Source organism: Medicago sativa, chromosome 7 (genome assembly GCF_051527215.1).
Source record: "Medicago sativa cultivar Bolivia chromosome 7, Bolivia_mono, whole genome shotgun sequence".
NCBI lineage: Eukaryota > Viridiplantae > Streptophyta > Magnoliopsida > Fabales > Fabaceae > Medicago > Medicago sativa.
The window spans coordinates 99729092-99750345 of record NC_140755.1 but is presented as its reverse complement, the minus strand read 5'-3'; the positions used below and the strand labels follow the sequence as shown (position 1 = coordinate 99750345).

At 35.5% G+C, this 21254-nt stretch overlaps 4 protein-coding genes and 1 pseudogene across 5 annotated transcripts; 4 read left to right on the top strand and 1 right to left on the bottom strand.

Annotated features, from left to right (window-relative positions):
* The first annotated feature begins 501 nt into the window (after positions 1-501).
* On the top strand, positions 502-7084 carry LOC146911145 (myb-like transcription factor family protein). Its single transcript, XM_085730891.1, has 17 exons — positions 502-749; positions 851-937; positions 1094-1159; positions 1244-1303; positions 1397-1453; positions 1875-2004; positions 2187-2254; positions 2405-2497; positions 2601-2648; positions 3328-3486; positions 3917-4027; positions 4259-4354; positions 4580-4651; positions 4755-4791; positions 4896-4930; positions 5051-5124; positions 6778-7084. Exons 1-16 carry the CDS (start codon positions 633-635, stop codon positions 5114-5116), a joined length of 1302 nt encoding a protein of 433 aa, XP_085587017.1. The 5' UTR covers positions 502-632; the 3' UTR covers positions 5117-5124; positions 6778-7084.
* Positions 7085-9159: 2075 nt separating this feature from the next.
* On the top strand, positions 9160-14319 carry LOC146911144 (pentatricopeptide repeat-containing protein At1g74630-like). Of its 2 annotated transcripts, XM_085730890.1 has the most exons (3): positions 9160-11144; positions 12744-12998; positions 13690-14319. In XM_085730890.1, the coding sequence occupies exon 1, from the start codon at positions 9253-9255 to the stop codon at positions 10921-10923; it is 1671 nt and encodes a 556-aa protein (XP_085587016.1). In that variant the 5' UTR covers positions 9160-9252; the 3' UTR covers positions 10924-11144; positions 12744-12998; positions 13690-14319. The 2 variants fall into 2 exon arrangements, with proteins under 2 accessions (XP_085587016.1, XP_085587015.1); XM_085730889.1 differs by lacking the exon at positions 12744-12998 and having other exon boundaries at positions 9172-11144.
* A 605-nt stretch (positions 14320-14924) lies between these two features.
* NFU1 (NFU domain protein 1) lies at positions 14925-16699 on the bottom strand. The gene is made up of 2 exons (XM_085730888.1): positions 16155-16699; positions 14925-15319 (listed from the first exon to the last, which is right to left on the bottom strand). Exons 1-2 carry the CDS (start codon positions 16620-16622, stop codon positions 15131-15133), a joined length of 657 nt encoding a protein of 218 aa, XP_085587014.1. The 5' UTR covers positions 16623-16699; the 3' UTR covers positions 14925-15130.
* Positions 16700-17081: 382 nt separating this feature from the next.
* LOC146911142 (uncharacterized) lies at positions 17082-18251 on the top strand (annotated as a pseudogene).
* Positions 18197-20172, top strand: LOC146911141 (uncharacterized). Its single transcript, XM_085729500.1, has 3 exons — positions 18197-18610; positions 18934-19022; positions 19113-20172. The coding sequence occupies exons 1-3, from the start codon at positions 18197-18199 to the stop codon at positions 20170-20172; spliced, it is 1563 nt and encodes a 520-aa protein (XP_085585626.1).
* Positions 20173-21254: the final 1082 nt, after the last annotated feature.

Genomic DNA, 21254 nt, shown 5'->3' with positions numbered 1-21254 from the left:
CGTGCATACACCGGGATTTCTAAACATAATTGTTGCTTCATGACTTTCAAATCACAGATTAAGACTAAAAGTTGGAGTGTCAGTCATGCTATTGCTATTAAGGAGTTTAGATCTACAAAATGGTCGGGGTTCGAACCCTGGACCTTGCATATTTTATGCATTGTCCTTACCAACTGAGCTAAGCTCACGGGGACAATCAATTAAGGATTTAATATTTTAGCTAAATGTATAACTCTTTTTTTTTATTAAGTTTACATTTTAAATACATTATTAATAATTATAAGGAAGATACAAATAAAAATATTAATAATTAAAGATTTTATCAATATTATTTTTTTCACAGAAAACAGATACAAAAATGTTAACTTCTCTCAAAAAAAAGATACAAATGACCGACTCGAAGTTTACAAAAAAAATTTACACAAAATTTTTGTTAGTTATTATTCCTCGAAAAGAAAATATTTTGTTAGTTATAAAAAACAGTAATTTTATGAAGATAGTACAACGCCGAAGCATCGGAGCTTTGTCGAACAGTTGAGAAATTGAGAGGGAAAATTGGAGCGGAGGAGTGATTTTCCCCAATAGAATTGAATTGAATTGAAAGGTTTTTGGTTGTTCCTATGAAACCCTAAATGGACGCGAAGGATATTCTTGGTTTGCACAAAAACTCATTTCCATCTTCTCTTGATAATAAAAAATCTCGACCTCCCAAAGAATCTCAGAGAAAACCTGATGGCATTTCACGCGAGGTTAGCTTATTCATTCATTACTTTATCATCTCTTTATTCATTTTTTTATTTTATTTTTATTTATCACTGATTTGATTTTAATTGAATTGTATTATTTTTAGGTTTATGCACTTACTGGTGGAATGCCACCTCTTATGCCATCAATTGATGCTTCTCAATTGAAGAAAAAGCCTCCTACTCACGAAAAGGTTTGAACTTATTTGATTCAACTTATTTATTGACGTAAGCACTTGTGAAGAGGGAAAACAGTTTCCATAAGTCCTTTTCAGCTTATTTTCATAAGCACTTATGTGATACATGCTTTATTAAGATGATTATCCAAACGGGGTTATTATGTTTTTCAGGTTACTTGGCAATGGCTTCCTTTCACCAATTCTGCTCGTAAAGATGATCTTCATCTTTACCATTGGGTCAGTCACAATATGCGATTGATTATTATCTGTGATTATTTATAAGCATGAAAGTTTTTTGTTTATGTGTCGCTTCTTTTTCAGGTTCGAGTAGTCAATGGTGTTCTACCTACTGGAGACTATTCTTTTGCCAAGTACAACAAGGTAGCTAAATTTGTGTTACTCTCTCTCTTCATGCTTCCTATTCATTGCTATATTTTTGGTTTTATTCACAATCTTCTATTTGATGTGATGCAGTCTGTTGACATCATCAAATACACAGACGAGGAATACGAAAAGTATTTGACAGATCCTGTGGGTAATCATGTCTAATTGTACAGTTTTTTGGAAATTTATGGATAAGTTTGCTTAAACTACAACAATGTTGCAAATTTATGCTAACCGAACTGAAATTTATTTTATGTTATGTATCAAGTTGTGATTGTGGGACCTTCATTGACTTCTATTGTAAGTTTAGACATGAAAAATGAGGGGAAATTTGCAATCAATTTATATATCAATGGACCTGGTTATTTGCAAGGACCTCTTTTGTACACTGCACCCCATTGTACAATATATCATATATAATTATCCTGTTTTAACTGCATTTGTTAAGTTCTACGCTTTACTCAATTGAAAGTTTAAACACATAGACATTCTATCAGTTTTTTTGTATTAATCTCCTTTACCAAGTGTTCAATGCATTAATATACCTTATTCTGCTTTATCTACCTAGATGTGGACCAAGGAGGAGACAAATGAATTATTTGATTTGTGTGAGAGGTTCGATCTCCGTTTTGTTGTTATAGCTGATAGGTTCCCATCATCTCGGACTGTAGAGGAGTTAAAGGATCGATATTATAGTGGTACGTCTTTGTTGAATAATTATTATATGCTGCACTCCACAATTCATGTCATTTAACTCAAACTTTCAATTGTTAAAAAAAAAAAAAAAAAAAACCTTTCAATTCTGATGATATGGAGACTGCATGAGCAAAAATGTGATATTTTGAACTTGATTTTTTTATCACACGTCCCTGTCATGTAGTGTTGCGGGCTATATTACTTGCCAGGGCTGCATCTTCCGGGGACATTGCAACACATCCTATCATTAAGGTGAAGTCAAATTTTATATTAATGTATGATGTTTTTGAAGTAGTTACTCTCTTTTGTCTCTTAGTATATATTTGCTGTTAAAACAGACTCTCACCTGCCTTAAGCCATTGCGATGTGTTGATAGTAACCTGTTCTCTCTTTTCAATGTAGGAACCATATAATGTTTCACAAGAAATGGAGCGAAAACGGGCACTGTCCATGGTCCTCTCCCAAACAAGACAACAAGAGAAAAGAGATGAAGAGGTTCTGTCCTTCAAAGAAAAAAAATAATACTTCATACATTTCTGCCATCGGTTTACCCTCATAATAAATGACGTCTGGTTACTTATATTGTTTTATTTTGCAGGTTCTTATTGAAGCAAAAAGAATTGCCGAGTTACGGATGGCTTCTAAGGTAATTGTTTCAAGATTGATTTACCAATACACCATTGATTTAGGAGTTGTTATCATGATTCAAGGTCAAGTTTCCTATGATCTAATTCTGATTTCTTGATTAATCTTGATTATAAATTCCTATCCATCACTTTGAATATTAGGGAATGTTTCCTAGTATGCTGTGCACATTTTCGTTTGCATGGGAGGTAAACTAAAGTTAGAGCTTTGTAGTCATAGCTTAATCACTATTAATTTTTACTGACAGTAAAATATATGCTGAAGTAGTGTTCTTGAATCACTTGTTCTTGTTTTATACTACCTCCGTTCCTTTTTAAGTGTCACTTTTTAACATTTTACACAAACCAAGACACTCAATAATTGTTACTTTTTCTTATACAATAATCTATACTTTTACTATAATAGCCTTAGTCATTTAATATCTTATTTCATATATTTCTCTCTCCACAATAAATAACTAAGGGTAATGTTGGTAAAACAACATTTATTGTTGCATTGACCTTTGAAAGTGACAGTTAAATAGGAACAAAAAATTTCTCCAAAAGTGACACTTAAAAAGTGACAGTTAAATAGGGAGTAATTACCAATTTGGGGCAACAAAATTTGTGGAATGTATAAAATGTATGTCACATGATCTGTACTTGCACATGCCTGGGATATTGATTTTATACATTTTTCAGGTTACTGAACAGTCTCAATTGGCTGTTGCTTCAAATGCTGATGCAGAAGTTGCAGAGAGGGCTGTCCCTGGTGAAACTGTATCTCCTTCGAATGTGCAACTTCCACAAATGGTTGTGCCTTCTGCAGATAATGCTTCTACTCTAGCTTCTCTTCGCATGGTAAGTTATTTGAGTAAACTACCATTTTGTGTTCTGAAATTGTAAGTGTCTGGCAATTTGGGCACCCTAAATAGCGAAATATCAAATTGCTTCCCTAAATTGTCTAACGACAGTCAAAATGCTTCCTCCGTCAAGTAGCTCTGTTAGAGGTGCTGGTGTATCATGTTAAGCAGAACACTAGGCACAATTTTCATAATGTTGCATTACATCACTAGTCTCTAACCCGAAGGAAATTTGTGCTAGGGCACTAGACAAGCTAACTTAAAACTTCGTTTTGTAGCACTGGCATTAACCAGAATTCTGATCTTCAAAATTTTGATCTTGCATTGATCAAAATATTTCAAATAACTTTTTTTAATGAGGGGCAATTTGCACAATTTATTAAATTCTCATACTTCATAGCATTATCTGATAGTGAGAAATGTTTCAGCTTCGTGTATATTTGAGGACATATGCACTCGAGCAAATGGTGCAAGCTTCAAACTCAACTGCTGGAGTTCGGACTATCAAACGGGTTGAGCAAACATTGCAAGATCTCGGGGTTTGTCCCGACTACCTTAACTTTTTATGCAGCTTGCTTTTCTTTCTTTCTTTCTAAAACATTGCTGACAAATTTATTGCTATTAACCAAATTAACCATCTTTCTTAATACCCATGAATTAGATAGTAGAATCTTATATTGAGGCAGAAATATGTTAAATCCAAATGAAATTTTTGTAACGAGTTGAGTTTGACCATATGTTTGGGTTCATGATGCATTCTGTGATTCCAGGTAAATTTGAAACCGAGGGTTCCAACAAAAGCTGTTTGTGCAGAGCATCTTGAACTAAGAAGAGAAATACTAACATGGCTGAATCTCCAGAAACAGGTATATTGGTATAAGAAAGTTGAGAGAATCTTATTTTGCTGAATGTATTCATTCATTCATGTTTATAACCAGATGGTGATTTCACTTGTTAGAATTTTCATGGGCTTGCAATATTCCTGTCTAATGTATGATTGTTTATAGAATCAGCAACATTCTATACTGGCTTATTTTCCCTCACCCCCCAAATTTCTTTGATTTAATTACTTGTTGTGAAATACGTGGCAGGTGCAATATAAAGAGGCCGAAGGTTCATCTTTCCGTGATGGATCCTACGGTGAAACACCAGGCACACCAAAGGTCGGAAATTCATATTTTTATTTCTTTTTACTAGTTTCCCTTCTATTGTTTTAGGCTCGTGGTTTGGAAACTACTGACACATTTGTTTCGTGGTGGGAATCAGGATCGTACATTTATTCCCGATTCGTTGAATTTTGGAGGTAATATATATTAATTTTGTTTGTACCTGCTTTCTAAATTTCTATAAAGTAAGGGAAATGCCATCTATTTATCATTAAACATATGCATAAAACTGTTGTTTCAGGCGAAAGGGTTGGCAAAAAGGACCAAAAACGCAAGGTACACCACAATTTTTTTTGTCTAATTATTCTCCCGTCAATTGATTAATTTTACATTTACTTTTGGACCATTTTAATAATGTACTATTACTGGTTGGTCTCGGGAACTTTATTTGTATAGGGGCATGGAGCTCCACCTACAGCAGCTCATAAAAGACCTAGAAAACAAAAGGCCTCGGATCTTTAATTCCTCCGGTAAGAGCTTAAATTTGTCACAAACGACACTGGTATGATTTGTTAAGCATCATATTTAATTGGGTTAAATGGTAGTATTTTGCACCCTGCCATTTGAGCGAGTTTTGGTTTACACCCTTGTATTTTTTTTTTTTATTTTATTCCAACCTTGTCATTTGAAGATTCTTCTGTTTTAGACCTTCATGACATGACTGCAAACATGGTGATGTCGCATGCTGAGTTGACTTTTTAATTTCTTTTTTAATTGTTTTTATGCCACTTGTATTTTAAATTACTAAACACTTGTTTTTATTTTTTTATTTTCCTTCATCTCCTCTAACACCTTACCTCCTTCATCTGCTCCAACCCTTCAACCCAGAAAATGCAAAAACTCATATCTTAATTTCAAGAACGGACTCAAATGAAAACCCAAAAATTCATTCGAAAATCCATAAATTAAAAAAAAACAAAATCTTATCATACTTATTCTTTCCCCAGCCCCAAACCCTTCCACTTCCCATTTTCACCCCGGTACAAAAACAAAATTAAAAAAACAAGGAGCCCCAAATCCATCACCATTCACCACCTTCCTTCCCACCCATACCTTGATACCCTTTAAAATCAAACCTTCACCTTCCTTCTTGATCACCGTATTCTTCAACTGAACCACTCGTGTATTGATCAAATCTTCTCTTTGATGATGATGAAAAAATGTAGATCTAAGAACCATCTCTCTCTCTCACTCTCTCTCTCTATCGAAATTAAAGAGAGAACAAGGAGAGAAAGAGGGTAAGGAAAAAGGAAAGAAGGGAAACAAGGAAGGAAAAAGGGAAGAGTGAAAAATAAGGGGAAGAGAAATGAAGGAAAGAGAAAAGGGAGTAGAGAGAGCGGAGAGAGAAGAGAAGGAGGGAGATAAAGATGTTTGTGGTGGTGCATGGTGGTACAGATACAGTGTTATCGATGTTGGTGGTGGTGGTGGAAATTGGTCTTGGTGGAAAAGAGGAAGAAGAATAACCAATAGAGTGAGAGTTTTTGGATGAAGTTCATTGATGGGTTCTGTTGATGTTGGATGATGTTTATTGGATGGGTTTGGATGAAGATTTAAGTTGGGATGATGAAGATGAAGATCAAGATGAACCTGGATGAATTTATTAATTACGTTAAAAATTTAATGTTTTAAGTTATTTAAATTATGTCTTCGATGTCTAGAAGTCCTAGCTCAACTGGCAAATGCCGAAATTGCAAGGCCGGACGTCGTGACTCGGGTTCGAACCCGGGACTTCACATCCACTGAAATTAAATTCTTCTAAGACCAAAAAAAAAAAAATTATGTCTTCGATAGAAGAATTCCAGATGGAATATTTTTTTGGGAAAAGAAATAAAAATTTCCAACTCATCAATTTTGCACAGTAATGCGCCATGTCAGCTTATTTGTACAAGAAGATGGACTAAAGTTTGAAATCCAAAAAATATTGAAATTACAAGGTTGGAATCAAATTTTTTTTTTTTTTTTTTTTTTTTTTTTTGCATAGGGGGTAAACCAAATTTCGTTCAATTGACAAGGCAAAACACTATTTAACCCCACGTGCTTTAACTTTATAGGACTTGTTTCTTGAATTTAAAGCTTGTCAATGGATGTACTTACCGAACGAAGTTTTCCTTGTTATCTGTCAGGTGCAATGTGGAAAGGTGTTTCAATTTGTACAATTCCTTTCAAGGTTTTATTGATATCAGTCTTATGGATATTTATATGGAAGGTTTTGAGTAGAAAACATTTATTGTATCAGAAATATAAAAGTGCAATTCATGTTTTCGTTCCCAGGGAAAGCTTTTAACTTTTGTGGCAATTGTTTTAAGTGTAATGAGAATTATGAATGTTGTGGATAGCAGCCATCAAACTCTTGAAGGTTTTGATTGCTGCATATTAGCCTATGTTTTAAAATCAGGACTCAAAATCGAATTGGTGAGACTTTTTAGGCCATCGTTCCATCGGCTCAAGATTAAAGTACATATATGGTTGTATCAGATTATACCTAATTATTTTAAAAGCAAAACTAAATAATACAAAAGATAAGAACCACTTTAGGGTAAAAAGTGGTTCAACTAGATTATAGTGCAACCAAAATTGAACCAGTCAGCGAACTGAGCGGTTTCTTATTTAATCGGTTGAACTTGAACCTATGATTTGTGTCAATCTTTAAAACTGTTTTTTTAATGGCCAATCTTTAAAACATTGATATCAGTCTAACTGAAGTTCTGTTTCACTTTGCATTGTCCAAACTACTCCTTCATTAAAATGTGTTTGCTCAGAATAAAAAAGTTATTAAAAGTTGAATGATATCATGGAAAAGATATCATTACTTAAGATATGGTAATACTTATTTTGGACCAACAAAATGACCTTATTTGTTATTATATTTGAGATTGGCAGGAGTACTTTTAGAATAAAAGACGCCACATTATTTGGATATGCGTATAATTAACAATGCAATGTTTCAAATGTCCGTCAAAACTTATGCTGTGATATAGAGATTGTTAATTGAGGGAATTACTGCATAGTGTATAGCTTTGTTTAGATTCCATTATTTACTTCTATAGAATGAATGAACTGACATGAAACACATGAAATCTATTTCGTCCCATATTGGCTTGCCTTGTATTTTTCTCTCCCTCAATTTGTAGGGTATATAATAGAGTAGATAATCTTAATTAGCTAGTTACTCTTTTACCCTTTTTTATTTCAACATGTTGTTGAACTATTTTTCTTCTCCTTGATCATGTTTCTTGTTTCTTCTTCCTTTCTTCTTGTGTGCATCTTTTCTGCACCCCGTCCCTCTATCATGTCTGTCTACGAGGACTTCAAATAGGTTCTCATCTATATAACTTCATTGTGCTAGAATAACGCTCATTACTACACTTGTATACCATTTAAGAGAGAATGTCACTGACATTGTCCAGTCCAATTTGTGACAAGGAACATGAATCTGCAAGTATACTTTGAATTGATAGATAGTTAGAGAGAGGGTCTTATATTTTCATATGTTCAAACATGGAAAATCTCCATGTTAATTTCAGAAGCTGCTTGATATTATTAGCCTCATTGGGAACGTGTTTTGGATAAAGGGTCGAAGTTATCAAGTGTTTTAAGAGTATATTTGAATGAGGTAATTGAACTTTCTTTTAGAGAATTTAAAATGTAAGGCAAATAAATGATTCAATTGAATTGTTTTCATTTCATAATGTTTTCGTTTGGATAAGAGTAATAAAAAAAAAAAAATCATTGTTAACATTTATAGACTACTTTTATCATCTTTAAATTTTTTGAGTAAAATTTTAAAATTTTAAAAATCTTTGTTAGCATTTATTATTAGTCCTAATTCTTTTTTGCAATATTTTAAGTTTTTGGTCTTTAAGTTTTTTGGTGATGGTCGGGGTTTGAACCCCGGATGGTCTTTAAGTTTTTTGGTGATGGTCGGGGTTTGAACCCCGGACCTTGCATATATTATGCATTGTCTCTACCGACTGAGCTAAGATCACGAATACTGATTTTAAGTTTTTATTTGTTACAAATTGGTATTTTAAGTCATATAATATTTACAATGTTACCTATTTTTTCAAATCAAGATTACTAACACATATTTTCTTCTTCTTGTTTTTTTCTTTTCAAGTCTAATTTTATAGATAAATATTTCATCAATATTATTATAAATTCAGTAAACGATCAATTTTGTTTCAAATAAAGATTGATAACATACATATAAACTCTAGTTTTAAGAACGGTGAAGTTAAACATACCAATTTAATATTAAACATCCACATAAACAATTTTTGACCGAGTTTGATGAAAATTAGACAATAATACATATATTTTATGACTTAAAAGATCAATTTGTAACAAAAAAGGGTTAATAATAATTTTGATATCCGAATGTGTAAGGAGTAGCCACAATAGTTCCTAAATATATTGAAATTGTAAGATAGTGATTAAGCTTGTGAGTAACAGTGCAGTGCGGGGGGTGCAGTGCCTTGCCTTGCCTTGGTGTACTATTAAAATAGTCCTTAATTGTGCATTTCTATAATCCAAACAGTCCCTCGTGTTAAAATGTTTTGTTAATATTGTCATATTAGTTCTTCAATATTTTTACTTTAATGTCATATAGTAATTACTTATTATTACGGGAGTCTCTATATAAAAAAATTTATTGTCCACGTTCGGAGACTATTCTTAGGATGCATGTACTGAAGAGATTGTGGTTGAAGACACCATGTTCCCGCAACATGTGTACTGTTACAATCACAACACCACAACTTAACTACTTGATTAACACTTACATTGACAACAACAACGTTAAACAAGCTCATAAACTGTTGGATGAAAACCCTTTATCATGCAACATTGTTTCCTGGAACATGGTTATGACTGCTTACGTGCAACACAATCAAATTCGACTCGCTTGCGACCTGTTTGATAAAATGCCTCTGAAAGACGCAGTTTCGTGGAACATCATGCTCTCTGGTTTTCAGAGAACTAGAAACTCAGAGGGACTCTACAAATGTTTCTTGCAAATGGGAAGAGCTGGTGTAGTGCCCAATGACTACACCATCTCGATGTTGCTCAGAGCGGTTATTAGTACCAAGTTGGATGTTTTGGTTCGTCAAGTTCATGCTTTGGCATTTCATTTAGGACTGTACTTGAATGTGTTTGTTGGGTCGTCTTTGATCAGAGCTTATGCAGGTTTAAAGGAGGAAGAAGCTTTAGGTCGAGCTTTTGATGATATATCGATGAAAGATGTTACATCTTGGAATGCTTTGGTTTCTAGTTATATGGAATTGGGAAAATTCGTTGATGCTCAAACTGCCTTTGATCAAATGCCTCAAAGAAACATAATTTCTTGGACTACTTTGGTGAATGGTTATGTCAAGAACAAGCAGGTTAACAAAGCGCGGTCTGTTTTTGATGATATGAGTGAGAGGAATGTAGTTTCTTGGACAGCAATGATTAGTGGGTATGTGCAAAACAAGAGATTTGTGGATGCATTGAAGCTTTTTGTTCTTATGTTTAAGACTGAAACTCGTCCCAATCATTTCACATTTTCAAGTGTATTGGATGCATGTGCAGGTTCTTCCTCTCTTATAATGGGGCTGCAGGTTCACCCCTGTATCATCAAGTCTGGCATAGCAAATGATGTTATCTGGCTGACCTCGCTCGTTGATATGTATGCAAAATGTGGGGATATGGATGCAGCATTTGGTGTTTTTGATTCCATTAGGGATAAGAATTTGGTTTCTTGGAATGCAATAATTGGAGGTTATGCAAGCCATGGACTAGCTGCACGAGCACTCGAGGAGTTTGATAGGATGAAAGTTGTGGGCATTACCCCTGATGAAGTTACATTTGTGAATGTGTTGTCGGCATGCGTGCATGCTGGTCTTGTTGAAGAGGGTGAAAAGCACTTCACGGATATGTTGACAAAGTATGGAATACATGCAGAGATGGAGCATTATAGTTGCATGGTGGACCTGTATGGAAGAGCAGGGAGATTTGATGAAGCAGAAAATTTAATCAAGAATATGCCATTTGAGCCTGATGTTGTGTTGTGGGGAGCATTACTTGCAGCTTGTGGCCTGCATTCAAATTTGGAACTTGGAGAGTATGCTGCTGAGAGGATTCGCAGATTGGAGAGCAGTCATCCTGTTTCTTACTCGGTACTTTCAAAAATCCAAGGTGAGAAAGGAGTATGGAGCAGTGTAAATGAATTGAGGGACACAATGAAGGAGCAAGGAATAAAAAAACAGACGGCAATTAGTTGGGTTGAGTGATCTCCGTCTCTCTGTAAGTTCAGCCTGGTGATAAAAACCGTGCGCAATTCAGCAAACTGGGTTCAATTAAGACAAAAGTAGAGTTTATTCTGATTGCTTCAAATCCTTTTAAAAAATCTCCCCTGTATGGTAATGATTATATCGAAGCCTACATGTGTAAAGAAATTGACAATCGCGTTTATATGCAATTACTGACAAAGCCAACAGAGAAATGATACAGGGTAATCTTTTCCTTTCATATATCTGGACATATATAGATGGAATTTTAGAAGTTATTGCTACTTCATTTGTTTTAAGCTATAACTTCTTACTTGGACCCTTGCCTTGTTTCCCAATGAAGTTAAATCAATCAATAGTTGTAAGGTTATTTTTTGTTGAGTTATTTTTTGAGTCATTGCTTATTATTTTATTATCTATAAGGTGCTTCAATCTATGTAATATACCTGTTGCGACTTGTGTAAGTATTATTGGATGCTGGTCATGATGTTTGTTTTTCCTAGTTTAATGTATGCTTTTGTTATGAACTAGTAACAAATAACTTAAAATTAACAGATTCTAGGAGTATGACTCAGATAGTTTGTTGTGAATTCTGCTGCACTATTATTTAGCATATATGTAGTAGTAGCAAGGCTAGCTGCTACATATGCCTTGTACAGTGACTCCATGAATATCAATGAGAATGTAGTCTCTCATCTTCTCTGTGTAATTTCTCAGAAGGCCCTCTGTCCTCGAATTTAGAGTTCCCTTGGCAAGTTTAGTGCGAAAGGCTCCCATATGGGGTCATGATAAGTTCTCTCAAGATTTTGAACAGAAATTTGTTCTGCATATTACGTAGGAAGGGCTTGCTCATGATAAGTTTCACTCAAGATTTTGAAGGGTGAAATCAAAATCGTATCGTATAAACAATGTGAAATTCTCCTGCACACTCTTCACCTTGCAAACAAGTAGTCTTGCATTCAACATGAGTAAGTCAGTTATTTTTGGTATGCTATCTATAAAAAGAAAATATGAGGACTACTTATTTTTTTACTATTCTTGTGACAAACTTTTTACCTCACTCTTTGGAAGGCCAGACTTTACAGTCGCAATTTAGGTAATTAATGTAAGGCTTACACTTTTAACAGTCCTTTTCGGATGAACTTGCTCTGGGAGTTCTTTGATTGGGTTTGGAATTGAGCTTCGTTGTTATTTTAAAATATGTTCTGCCTTGTTGGCCTTACTGGTGTTTATGGTAAGGTGCTTTTTACGAAACATAACAATTTGTTTCATGTTTTTTGATTTGTTTTATAATTTGTCCAGCCGAACCATATGTCTGTACCTTCTTTAGAATTCGCAGAATAAGGATTTCTCTTTGGTCTTTTTTCTACTTATTTTAAACACATGTTTGGTTAGTGGGAATTTTCATCTTCCTTTCAATGCAAGGGAACAAATTTAGTCACTACCCATTAACAATTTTTAGAATCTCTTTTACCTGATATGACCTTCGTTTGCCACTAACTAGGGACTAAAACATCCCTAAAAGAACCCATTTGACCCACATTTGTTATTCCTAGGAATCATATTGGTATTTTAATTTTTCGTCGACAAAATTGGTCTCTTACAAAAATACAAAGGTTCTATGAATTTGAGTATTTATTCTTCATGTTTTCTATCAATGATAAGTTCAATATAGGATTATGATTGTTGAGACCAGGTGCAAGTCAAATAGCTTCCACCAAATCTGAACCATTGAAATTGTTGGATTCAGTGACTCAGTATCACCCCTGCAAACTTAAAAGATACTAAACAGTGGTATGTGATCCTGTTTCACCTTTTTATAGGGGACTTAACCTAAATCAAAGTGGACACTACAGTCCAAACTCACTGAAGCGGAGTACCTCCACTTCCGATACTCGTTGGACCAAGTGCCACCACCCAGACTCACTGAACCCGGCACCTTGACCTGGAGTTACCATCACAATCACATCTCTGACTCTGATAGTTCTATGATTGAGTCTTTTTCTGTCACACGGACATCGAATCAGTACCGCTTCCGGACTAGTCTTCCTTTCAACTTGATTATTTTGTACATCAATGTGAGTCATCTTTCAACTAGACTGTTTCTTTCAATTAGCGATATATATTTATGTTCAACGTAAAAGGTTTCATGTTTTATGAATTTCGTACTATGAAGGCCGAGTATATAGAATACTTCCCCCTATCTTTTCGGGTCCCATCACTTGCAGCACTTGTCTTTATATTTTAGAGGCCAAGTTATTTTTTACATTTATGTGCTTAATTGCCAAATTAACTTACCTCACTTTTGCAGCACTTAAGGTGCTTGGAGAGTAGTAGTATCATGTTTGATGTAATCAATAAATTACTTTTAAAAAAAGAAAGATGAAATCTGTCATGATTTGCAGATGCCAAGCTTCAATTACTTCACATTTATTATAATAATAAGAACAAATGTAACAAGGAATGAGCAATGCCACTTGAGAATATTTGACCTCCCTGTATTATTTTAAATTTGGTTCGTGCTATCAAATTTGTGATAACATTGTTGTCTCAAATTTATACGATGCACGGTATTAGTGAAGTGTTTGATATTCTAGTTTATAAGTGCAAACCATATTTTATTACCAGATTTCATTTGCATTCACTTTTAAGCTACTCATTGTATTTCTTATATAGTTGATCTGAATTATTAATGTGATGTTGCCTGGTGTGCTAATTTGATTGCCTTAGTTTGGTGGTAACTTATGCTTTTTGTTGCTCATTTAGCAGAAAAATTAATCAAGAACATGTCATTTGAGCCTGACGTTCCGTTGTGGGATGCATTACTTTCAACTTGTGGTCTGCATTCAATTCAAATTTGAAACTTGGAGAGTATGCTGCTGTGCTGAGAGGAGTCGCAGACCGTAGAGCAAACATCATGTTTCTTATTTAATGCTTTCAAAGATCAAGAGAAAGGAATGTGGTGCAATGTGAAAGAATTGAAGGACAGGATGAAGGAGGGAGGAATAAAAAATGCATTACACAATAAGTTGGAATGTTGGATTGTGTGATCTCCCTCCGTTAGTTCAGCCAAGTGGTGAAACTTGCCCATTAGATCCAGAGAGTACTTATTCATGGTTGAGTTATATCCTACTATTAAGAAAGTTGCTGCTTATGTATATATTATTACTACGTTACATACAATATTTAATAAGAGTAATGATATTTTGACATCCATTTGATGACAACTTTGTTGACAACCTTGTTTTTCTCACTTCTTATTGGTCAAAAACAATGGAGAGAGAAAAAGGAAGAGAGAGGATAACATCATGTGAGTATGAGAGAGAAAGTTGTCCAAAAGTTGTCAAAAAGTGGTTGTCAAAATATCATTTCTCATTTAATAAAGTATTCTTGCACTCAGTTCATTGCTTTCAGCCTCCTTGTGCTTAACTGGGATCTTGATAGAATCCAATACTGTATAAAAAACAAAGTTAGCAATTTTCTTCAAGTTATTTATACCACCCATATTTTTTATTTCTTTTGGCTTAAGAGATGGCAAGAAAGCGTGTAAAAAATCTGGTACAAGAAGTTTGGCTTCCAGGACGGCTGGAGGCCAAACACCATAAATCCCTCCAACATCAATGCTCAGTATAGAGATAAGTCCTTCATCTAAAGGAATGAAACTTTCATCCATCACCTATGACATGTATACTTATAACCTCCAACATTATTATCTACTATAACCCTCTCAGTTGCATCTTATTATATGAGAAACTTTCAAGGTATCTGCAATAATCTAGCCTGTTTACAATTTATTTTTTGGTTCAGATATTTTCTTCTTCATGTTTCCAAGAATTGTGCCGAAGAAAAAACAAAACCATATGGCTGGCCAAAACAGAGAGGAAGAGAGAAAACAGTTTGAGTTGAAAATAAAAATGCATTTCAAGTATTGTAATGTTGAAAATTGAGATAGACAGACCAAGTATTGATAGACTAAGATACACAATTATAAAAACAAAATAAAATGAAAACAATCGTAACTCTGTTGTAATGTAAATACTTACATGATACATATTTAAGTCCTATCAAATGATGGGTCTTATGTTATACATACATATCCAACTATATTCAGAAAGAAGGAGTGATCATATTTTAATTAACGTTTACAAAGACAGTACAAAATTGCAATGAAGATTCTTCATAATTGCATTGCATTGAATTGAATTGCTACCTACGTGGAGAAGGTAACATTGAGAATATCTGGAAACTTCTCCTTGATCGCAGCTTTAACACCTGATCCAATGGACTCAGGTCCAACATATTCCACAACACAGTCACCACCTTCAACAGATAAAACTTGCACACTACCTCCGTAATTTTTAATTGCCGGTCTCAGTATCTCTAGATGATTGTTCACCGCCTAAAAAACCCACACCCAAACATCAACTAACATTCATCATTTTCATTTCATTTCTATGCACATTAGATAAATTGAATATTAATTAGAATCAGTGTATGTTATTGGTTTTGCATTGACATAAATTGATTGTGCGTGAATTGATATTGTGAAATTGATTTTGGTTAAAAGTGAGTTGAAGGTAAACTGAATGATGGTTTGTTACATTTAAGTAAAAGTGAGTTGAACAGTAGATTTGAGTGCTAAAATCAATTCTATAATTATAACTCCAATTTCTAGCTTAAAAAGGAATCAATTCTGGAGGCAAAATCAATTATAGTAGAGAGTAATCAAACATGTCAAAATCAATTCCACACCTTTAAAATCACTTTTGGCCCCTCTAGAAGTGAAACCAAACATAAACTTAGGGCCAGTTTGAATTGGCGTATCTGAGCTCATCAATTGGCGTTTGGGAAAACTTACGACAATTTTCATAAGCTTTTTACAACTTAACCTTATAAGTTCTCCAATATAGGTTATAAAAACATTTATAGCATATACAAATACAATTTAACTTCATTTTATCTTTTGCTACAAAAATAGCTTATAAGTGATTGTGCTATAAACCGCAAATAAGTTATTTATCCAAACAGACCTAGTTGCTATATTAGTTAACATCATGAAAGGTTGATTTTGAAATTGATCACTTCATATGTGATGTAACTAATTAACTAACAACAACTAATCACATCTAACTTCTAACTACTTCTATAAGACTAACTAAAATTAATATCCAATCATTAACAACCATAAAAGATAAATAATAGTAAATGCAAAAAGTAAGGGGAAAATCACTGACCTCAACCGTTGTTTCCCTTGCTTGATCATCATCAAACACTTGCACAATATCTTTAATGGAATCTCCAAATTTCTCCTTAAGAACACGTTCGATTCCCATTTTCATAGTTGTGGTTGAGCTAGGACAACTTTCGCATGCACCTTGTAGCTTAAGAGAAACGACGCCGTTTTCAACGGATACAACATCGACGTTTCCTCCGTCAGAGATGAGGTAAGGGCGAACATCTTCGAGAACGAGATCGACGTTTGAAACGGTGAGGTCGAATTTCGTGGCGGAGTATAATCCCGGAGAAGACTGGTTCTGGTTAGCGGTAGAGGATGAACGGATTACTGTGGTTGAAGTTCTTGAATTTTGCTTTGGATTTTTGAAATTGAAAAGTGCGAAGTTGAGATTGTGTTGTTTTTGTTGGATACTCAAATTCAAATTCAGTTTCGTTGGTATTGAACAAATTGGAGTTAGAGTCGCCATTGATGGAGCTTCCGGAGTTATGGTGCGTAATGAGCACCGCGAATTATAAGATACTTTTTTATTTTTTATTTTTGAGTCCATGTTTTGGGCTTTGGGTTATCTATTTACAGAAAGGAACTCTGCTCTTTACCCAAACTGCCCCTACGCAACTTAACTTGCGTAGCGTGAGTTAACTCACGTAAAGTACTATGTTTCGTTTAAAACTCAGCATGCAAGCACAAAACACCATTTTTTCTTTCCCTCCACCTCCAAAAACCCAAAAAGTGCAAATTTTTGGGTCATAATCTCAACTCCAAATCATTGCAAATCGTCAGGAAGCAAGTTTCTACGCTCATCAAGCATCGAAGAACAGGTAATGTATCCCCAAAACTCATCCTATTTTCCTGGTTTTTGTGCCTGTCACGTCATTTTTTTCAGTAGGGGGTAGGGCTCAACATGAGTTAACTCACGCTAGTTGTAAGTGTTGCGCATGTTAACTTGCGCAGGAAGATAACACTAGCGTGTTGCCCAGATTTTGAAATTTTGCACCTCTTGTTTTTCTTGCTTTGCTTGCCGCACAAGTCATTTATTTATTTTTTCTTTGTTTTTTTTATTGAGTAGACATTGAGTGGCATGGTTAAAAATGTGGCGGAGGATGGCGTTGAGCCAAAACCGGGCAAAAACAAAGCTTCCGGTGAAGCTTCCGGCGTAGGCAAACCAACCAATGAAGTGAAGTTTAAAGTGAAAATTTATTTTCAAGTTGAAGCTCACATACTTCACAATCAAGCAAAACCGGTACCTACCGGTAACTGTGAAGAGAAGCCTAAACCGCTACCTACCGGTATTCATGTTATTCAAGTAAACACCGGTTCATTTTTTACAACAAACGAGAGATGGAAAGATCGAGAAGAATTGCTTGGTTGGGTTCGTCGACAAGCGGCTAGGGCGGGATTTACTATTTCTATAGATAAATCTAGTACAATAGCGCCATACATGACGATGCAATGTGAGAGAAGTGGTGAATACAAGCCACCTAAGACGAGGAAGAAACCGAAGCTTGAAGGCACGGGGTCAAGGAAGTGCAATTGTCCGTTTAGGTTGAAATGCTTCTTTGAAAAAAAAAACAAGAATGGTGGATTGCAATGCTTTGTGGAGTTCATAACCATGACTTGGTGCCAAAGTTATCCGGCCACCTTCTTGCGGATCGACTAAAAGGGGATGAGAAGCAAAGAGTTATCGACATGACAAAGTGTTTGGCAAAGCCTAGGAATATTCTCACGGATTTGAAGGAAAAAAACAAAGAAAGTTTGACAGTCATCAAGCAAGTGTATAATGCACGAACTAGATGGCGCAAAGGGTAAAGAGAGGACAAGACCGAGTTGCAGTACTTGATTACAAAGTTGGAGAAGCATCGGTATGTCTATTTCACAAGAGCAAATAGCGAGGAAACCACTCTTGAAGATTTATTCTTTGCTCATCCGGATTCAATTGATATCCTCAACACTTTTCCCACTGTTTTGGTCATGGACCCCACCTACAAAACCAATACATACTGAATGCCATTATTTGAGATTGTTGGTGTCACCTCTACCAAAATGACCTATTCGGTTGTGTTTGCCTTTCTTTCCGTTGAAAGAGAGAATAACTTCATATGGACACTTGAGATGTTGGTTGGTCTTTTGACCTCAAAACACAACATGCCTAAGGTGATTGTCACCGATAGGGACCCCTCTTTGATCAAAGCCGTTGCCGAAGTTCTTCCTAAAACGGACCATGTACTTTGCTATTTTCATATTGAGAAGAATGTAAGATCTAGGTGCATCACGGATTGTAAAGTCAATGCCAAGCCTTCAAAAGGAAAAGGAAAAGGTGTTGCCAGAGAAGCAAAGGAAGCGGATGATGACAAACAATGTGAGCTTGTTAAGAAAATAGTGAGTGCTTGGAGAGATGTGGTTAACTCTCCTACGGAGGATTCATTTGCAATTGCATGGTTGACATTCAAAGATGAGGTATGCAGACCGTTTCCATTGTTTGTTAAATATGTTGAGGAAACCGTTTTGCCCCTTAAGAAGCATTTTGTGAGGGCATGGACGAATATATACTTGCATCTAGGGTGTAGGAGCACCAACATTGTTGAATCGGCTCATGCACAATTGAAAAGATACTTGAGGAGTAGTGTGGGAGATTTGGCATCATGTTGGGATGAAATAGACAAAATGTTGAAAAACCAATTCAGTGAGATACATGGGAGTTTTGGGAGGAGCAAAACCGTCATGGTGCACAAATAAAAAAAAACAAGTTATTCTCCGAGTTGGAGGGGTATGTCTCTAAGGCCGCTTTGGGTTTCATCGATGAAGAATATGAACGCTCTAGGAGATTCGGCTTTGCTAAAGAAGATTGTGGTTGTGTGCAAATGGCAACGTTCGGGTTGCCTTATGCTTGTATTCTTTCCAAGAAGAGAAAGAAAAAATTGCCTATTCTTTTGGATTAAATACACCCTCATTGGCGAAGGTTAAGTGTAATTAGAGAAGAGGTTGATGCCAATTTTTCCGTTACGGAGGAATGGGGCGCCATTCAAGAACGTATCAAGAGGGACCCTTACAAGATGAAACTCTTCATCAAATACAAGTTATGTGAACTAGGATTTCCGGAGGAAACAATGTTGAAGCCACCTCCGAGAAAAGTGGCCACCAAGGGGGCACTGAAAAGGGTGAAGTCTACACTGAAAAAGAGGTCCACCGGTCGAATCCCCTCTAGGTGGGAGACTATTGATGCTCAAAATCCCGATAGTCAATGCTCAAATGCCAAGAGTAAGTCTCAAAAGACTAAAGGTTCTCGTCTTGGCACTTGCTCCCGCTCACAAACTTCAACTCCTACTTCAAAAAAACAACCTCATTTGCAAATACCATACATGTCACAAATTCCAAATCTCATGAGACCTTACGTTGAAGACATTGTGAATGTTAGAGGGGATGGTAATTGTGGTTTCCGGGTCGTAGCTAGGCACATGGGATTTCATGAGGATGATCATGTTTTGGTTCGTCATGCACTTATTAATGAGTTGAAAACTCACAAGAGTGACTACTTGCCAATATATGCTACCGAGAGCCGTTACAAACTTATCTTGGATGGTTTACACCCTCTAACAAGTAAAAGTGGCATTGCACCTCCAGAGAAGTGGTTGACCACTCCGGATATGGGTCACATTATTGCTAGTTGCTACAATAGAGCTGTTGTTCTATTGACTTTTCCCGAATTGGGTGGTTCATGTGAGACGTATTTTCCAATCCGGAGTGCTCCACCACTTAATCCACATTCCAACATAATGTGCATTTGCTTGATTCCCGACCACTTTCTTCATGTGAAGTTGAAAGAAAATTGTCCGCTACCACCTTCTCCTAAGGAGTGGTTGACTCACAAGATTGGTGAAGTGGAGCAATGGCTTTTTCAGTTTTTGGATAGAAACGCCACCTTCGATGAGCTCATGTCTAAGGAGCCGATGCCTCCAAAGAAACCAACAAATGAGCACAATCCTATTACTTTGGACACTCCGGAAAAGCCAAAGCAATAGAACGAAGTCATGGATGAAGATGAAGATTATGCACTATCACTAGTCTAGTTAGATAGGTTATGACACTTTTGGGTCGGTGGGTGTTCGTCCTATTTTTTGGTGGTATTACACCCCGACATATTTTTTGGTGGCCTATTGTGTAATTTTGATATTTATGGCCAATATGTAACTAATATTATATAAATATCTGAAAAGAATTATTTTGGATCGTTTACGTGTCATTAAGTGTGTTTAAATTATTACGGGTCATTACCGGCAAATTTATGAAATTTGGACCGTTTGGATCGTTTATATGTGATTACGTGATTGTGAGAAAAACGATGTTTTTAAGTAATTTTGATCAATTATGTCGTATTATCCAATAAACTACTTAAATTGGCGTAATTTGGTTAAGTTATGACTGTGGCGTGATTACGGGTCTTTCTAGACTTTTCAAAAGTCTGTTCTGTTACTGCATGCATTTAATGCATTTTCTGTTTCTGCTATGAACGTGAGTTAACTCACGCCAGTGCAAATGCCAACGTGAGTTAACTCACGCACTGCATTACACTAACGCATGTTAACATGCGCAAAGTTTTTTTACAAATAACACAAACGCATGTTAACATGCGCGATGTTTTTCTAGAAATAACACTAACGCATGTTAACCTACGTAACGTGACTTAACATACGTTAACATTTGCACTAGCGTGACTTAACATGCATAGGGGCATTAAGGTCTTTTACTTTGGGCATGAGCAAAAACATTTGGGTAAAGAGCATAATTCTTACGGAAGTTATACCCCACACACCTGGCATGTCAGCGTTGACCGAGTCAAAATTGGTCTTGGGGGCCAAAACTGCCATAGTTGCAAAACTTGGGGGCGATTTTGTAGTTTTTTTCTTAGGGGACCAAAATCGCAACTTCGTGAAAGCTAAGGGGCTAAAACTGCTATTAAGCCAAAAAAATAATTAGTTTTGGATTGTGATTTCTATCTGTTAGGTAAATAATTTATCATTTATCATTTTTTTTAGTACTATACAGTGCAAGGACCAACAAATCAGAACAATTAATCCCACATTAATGTCATAACAAAGCTTTA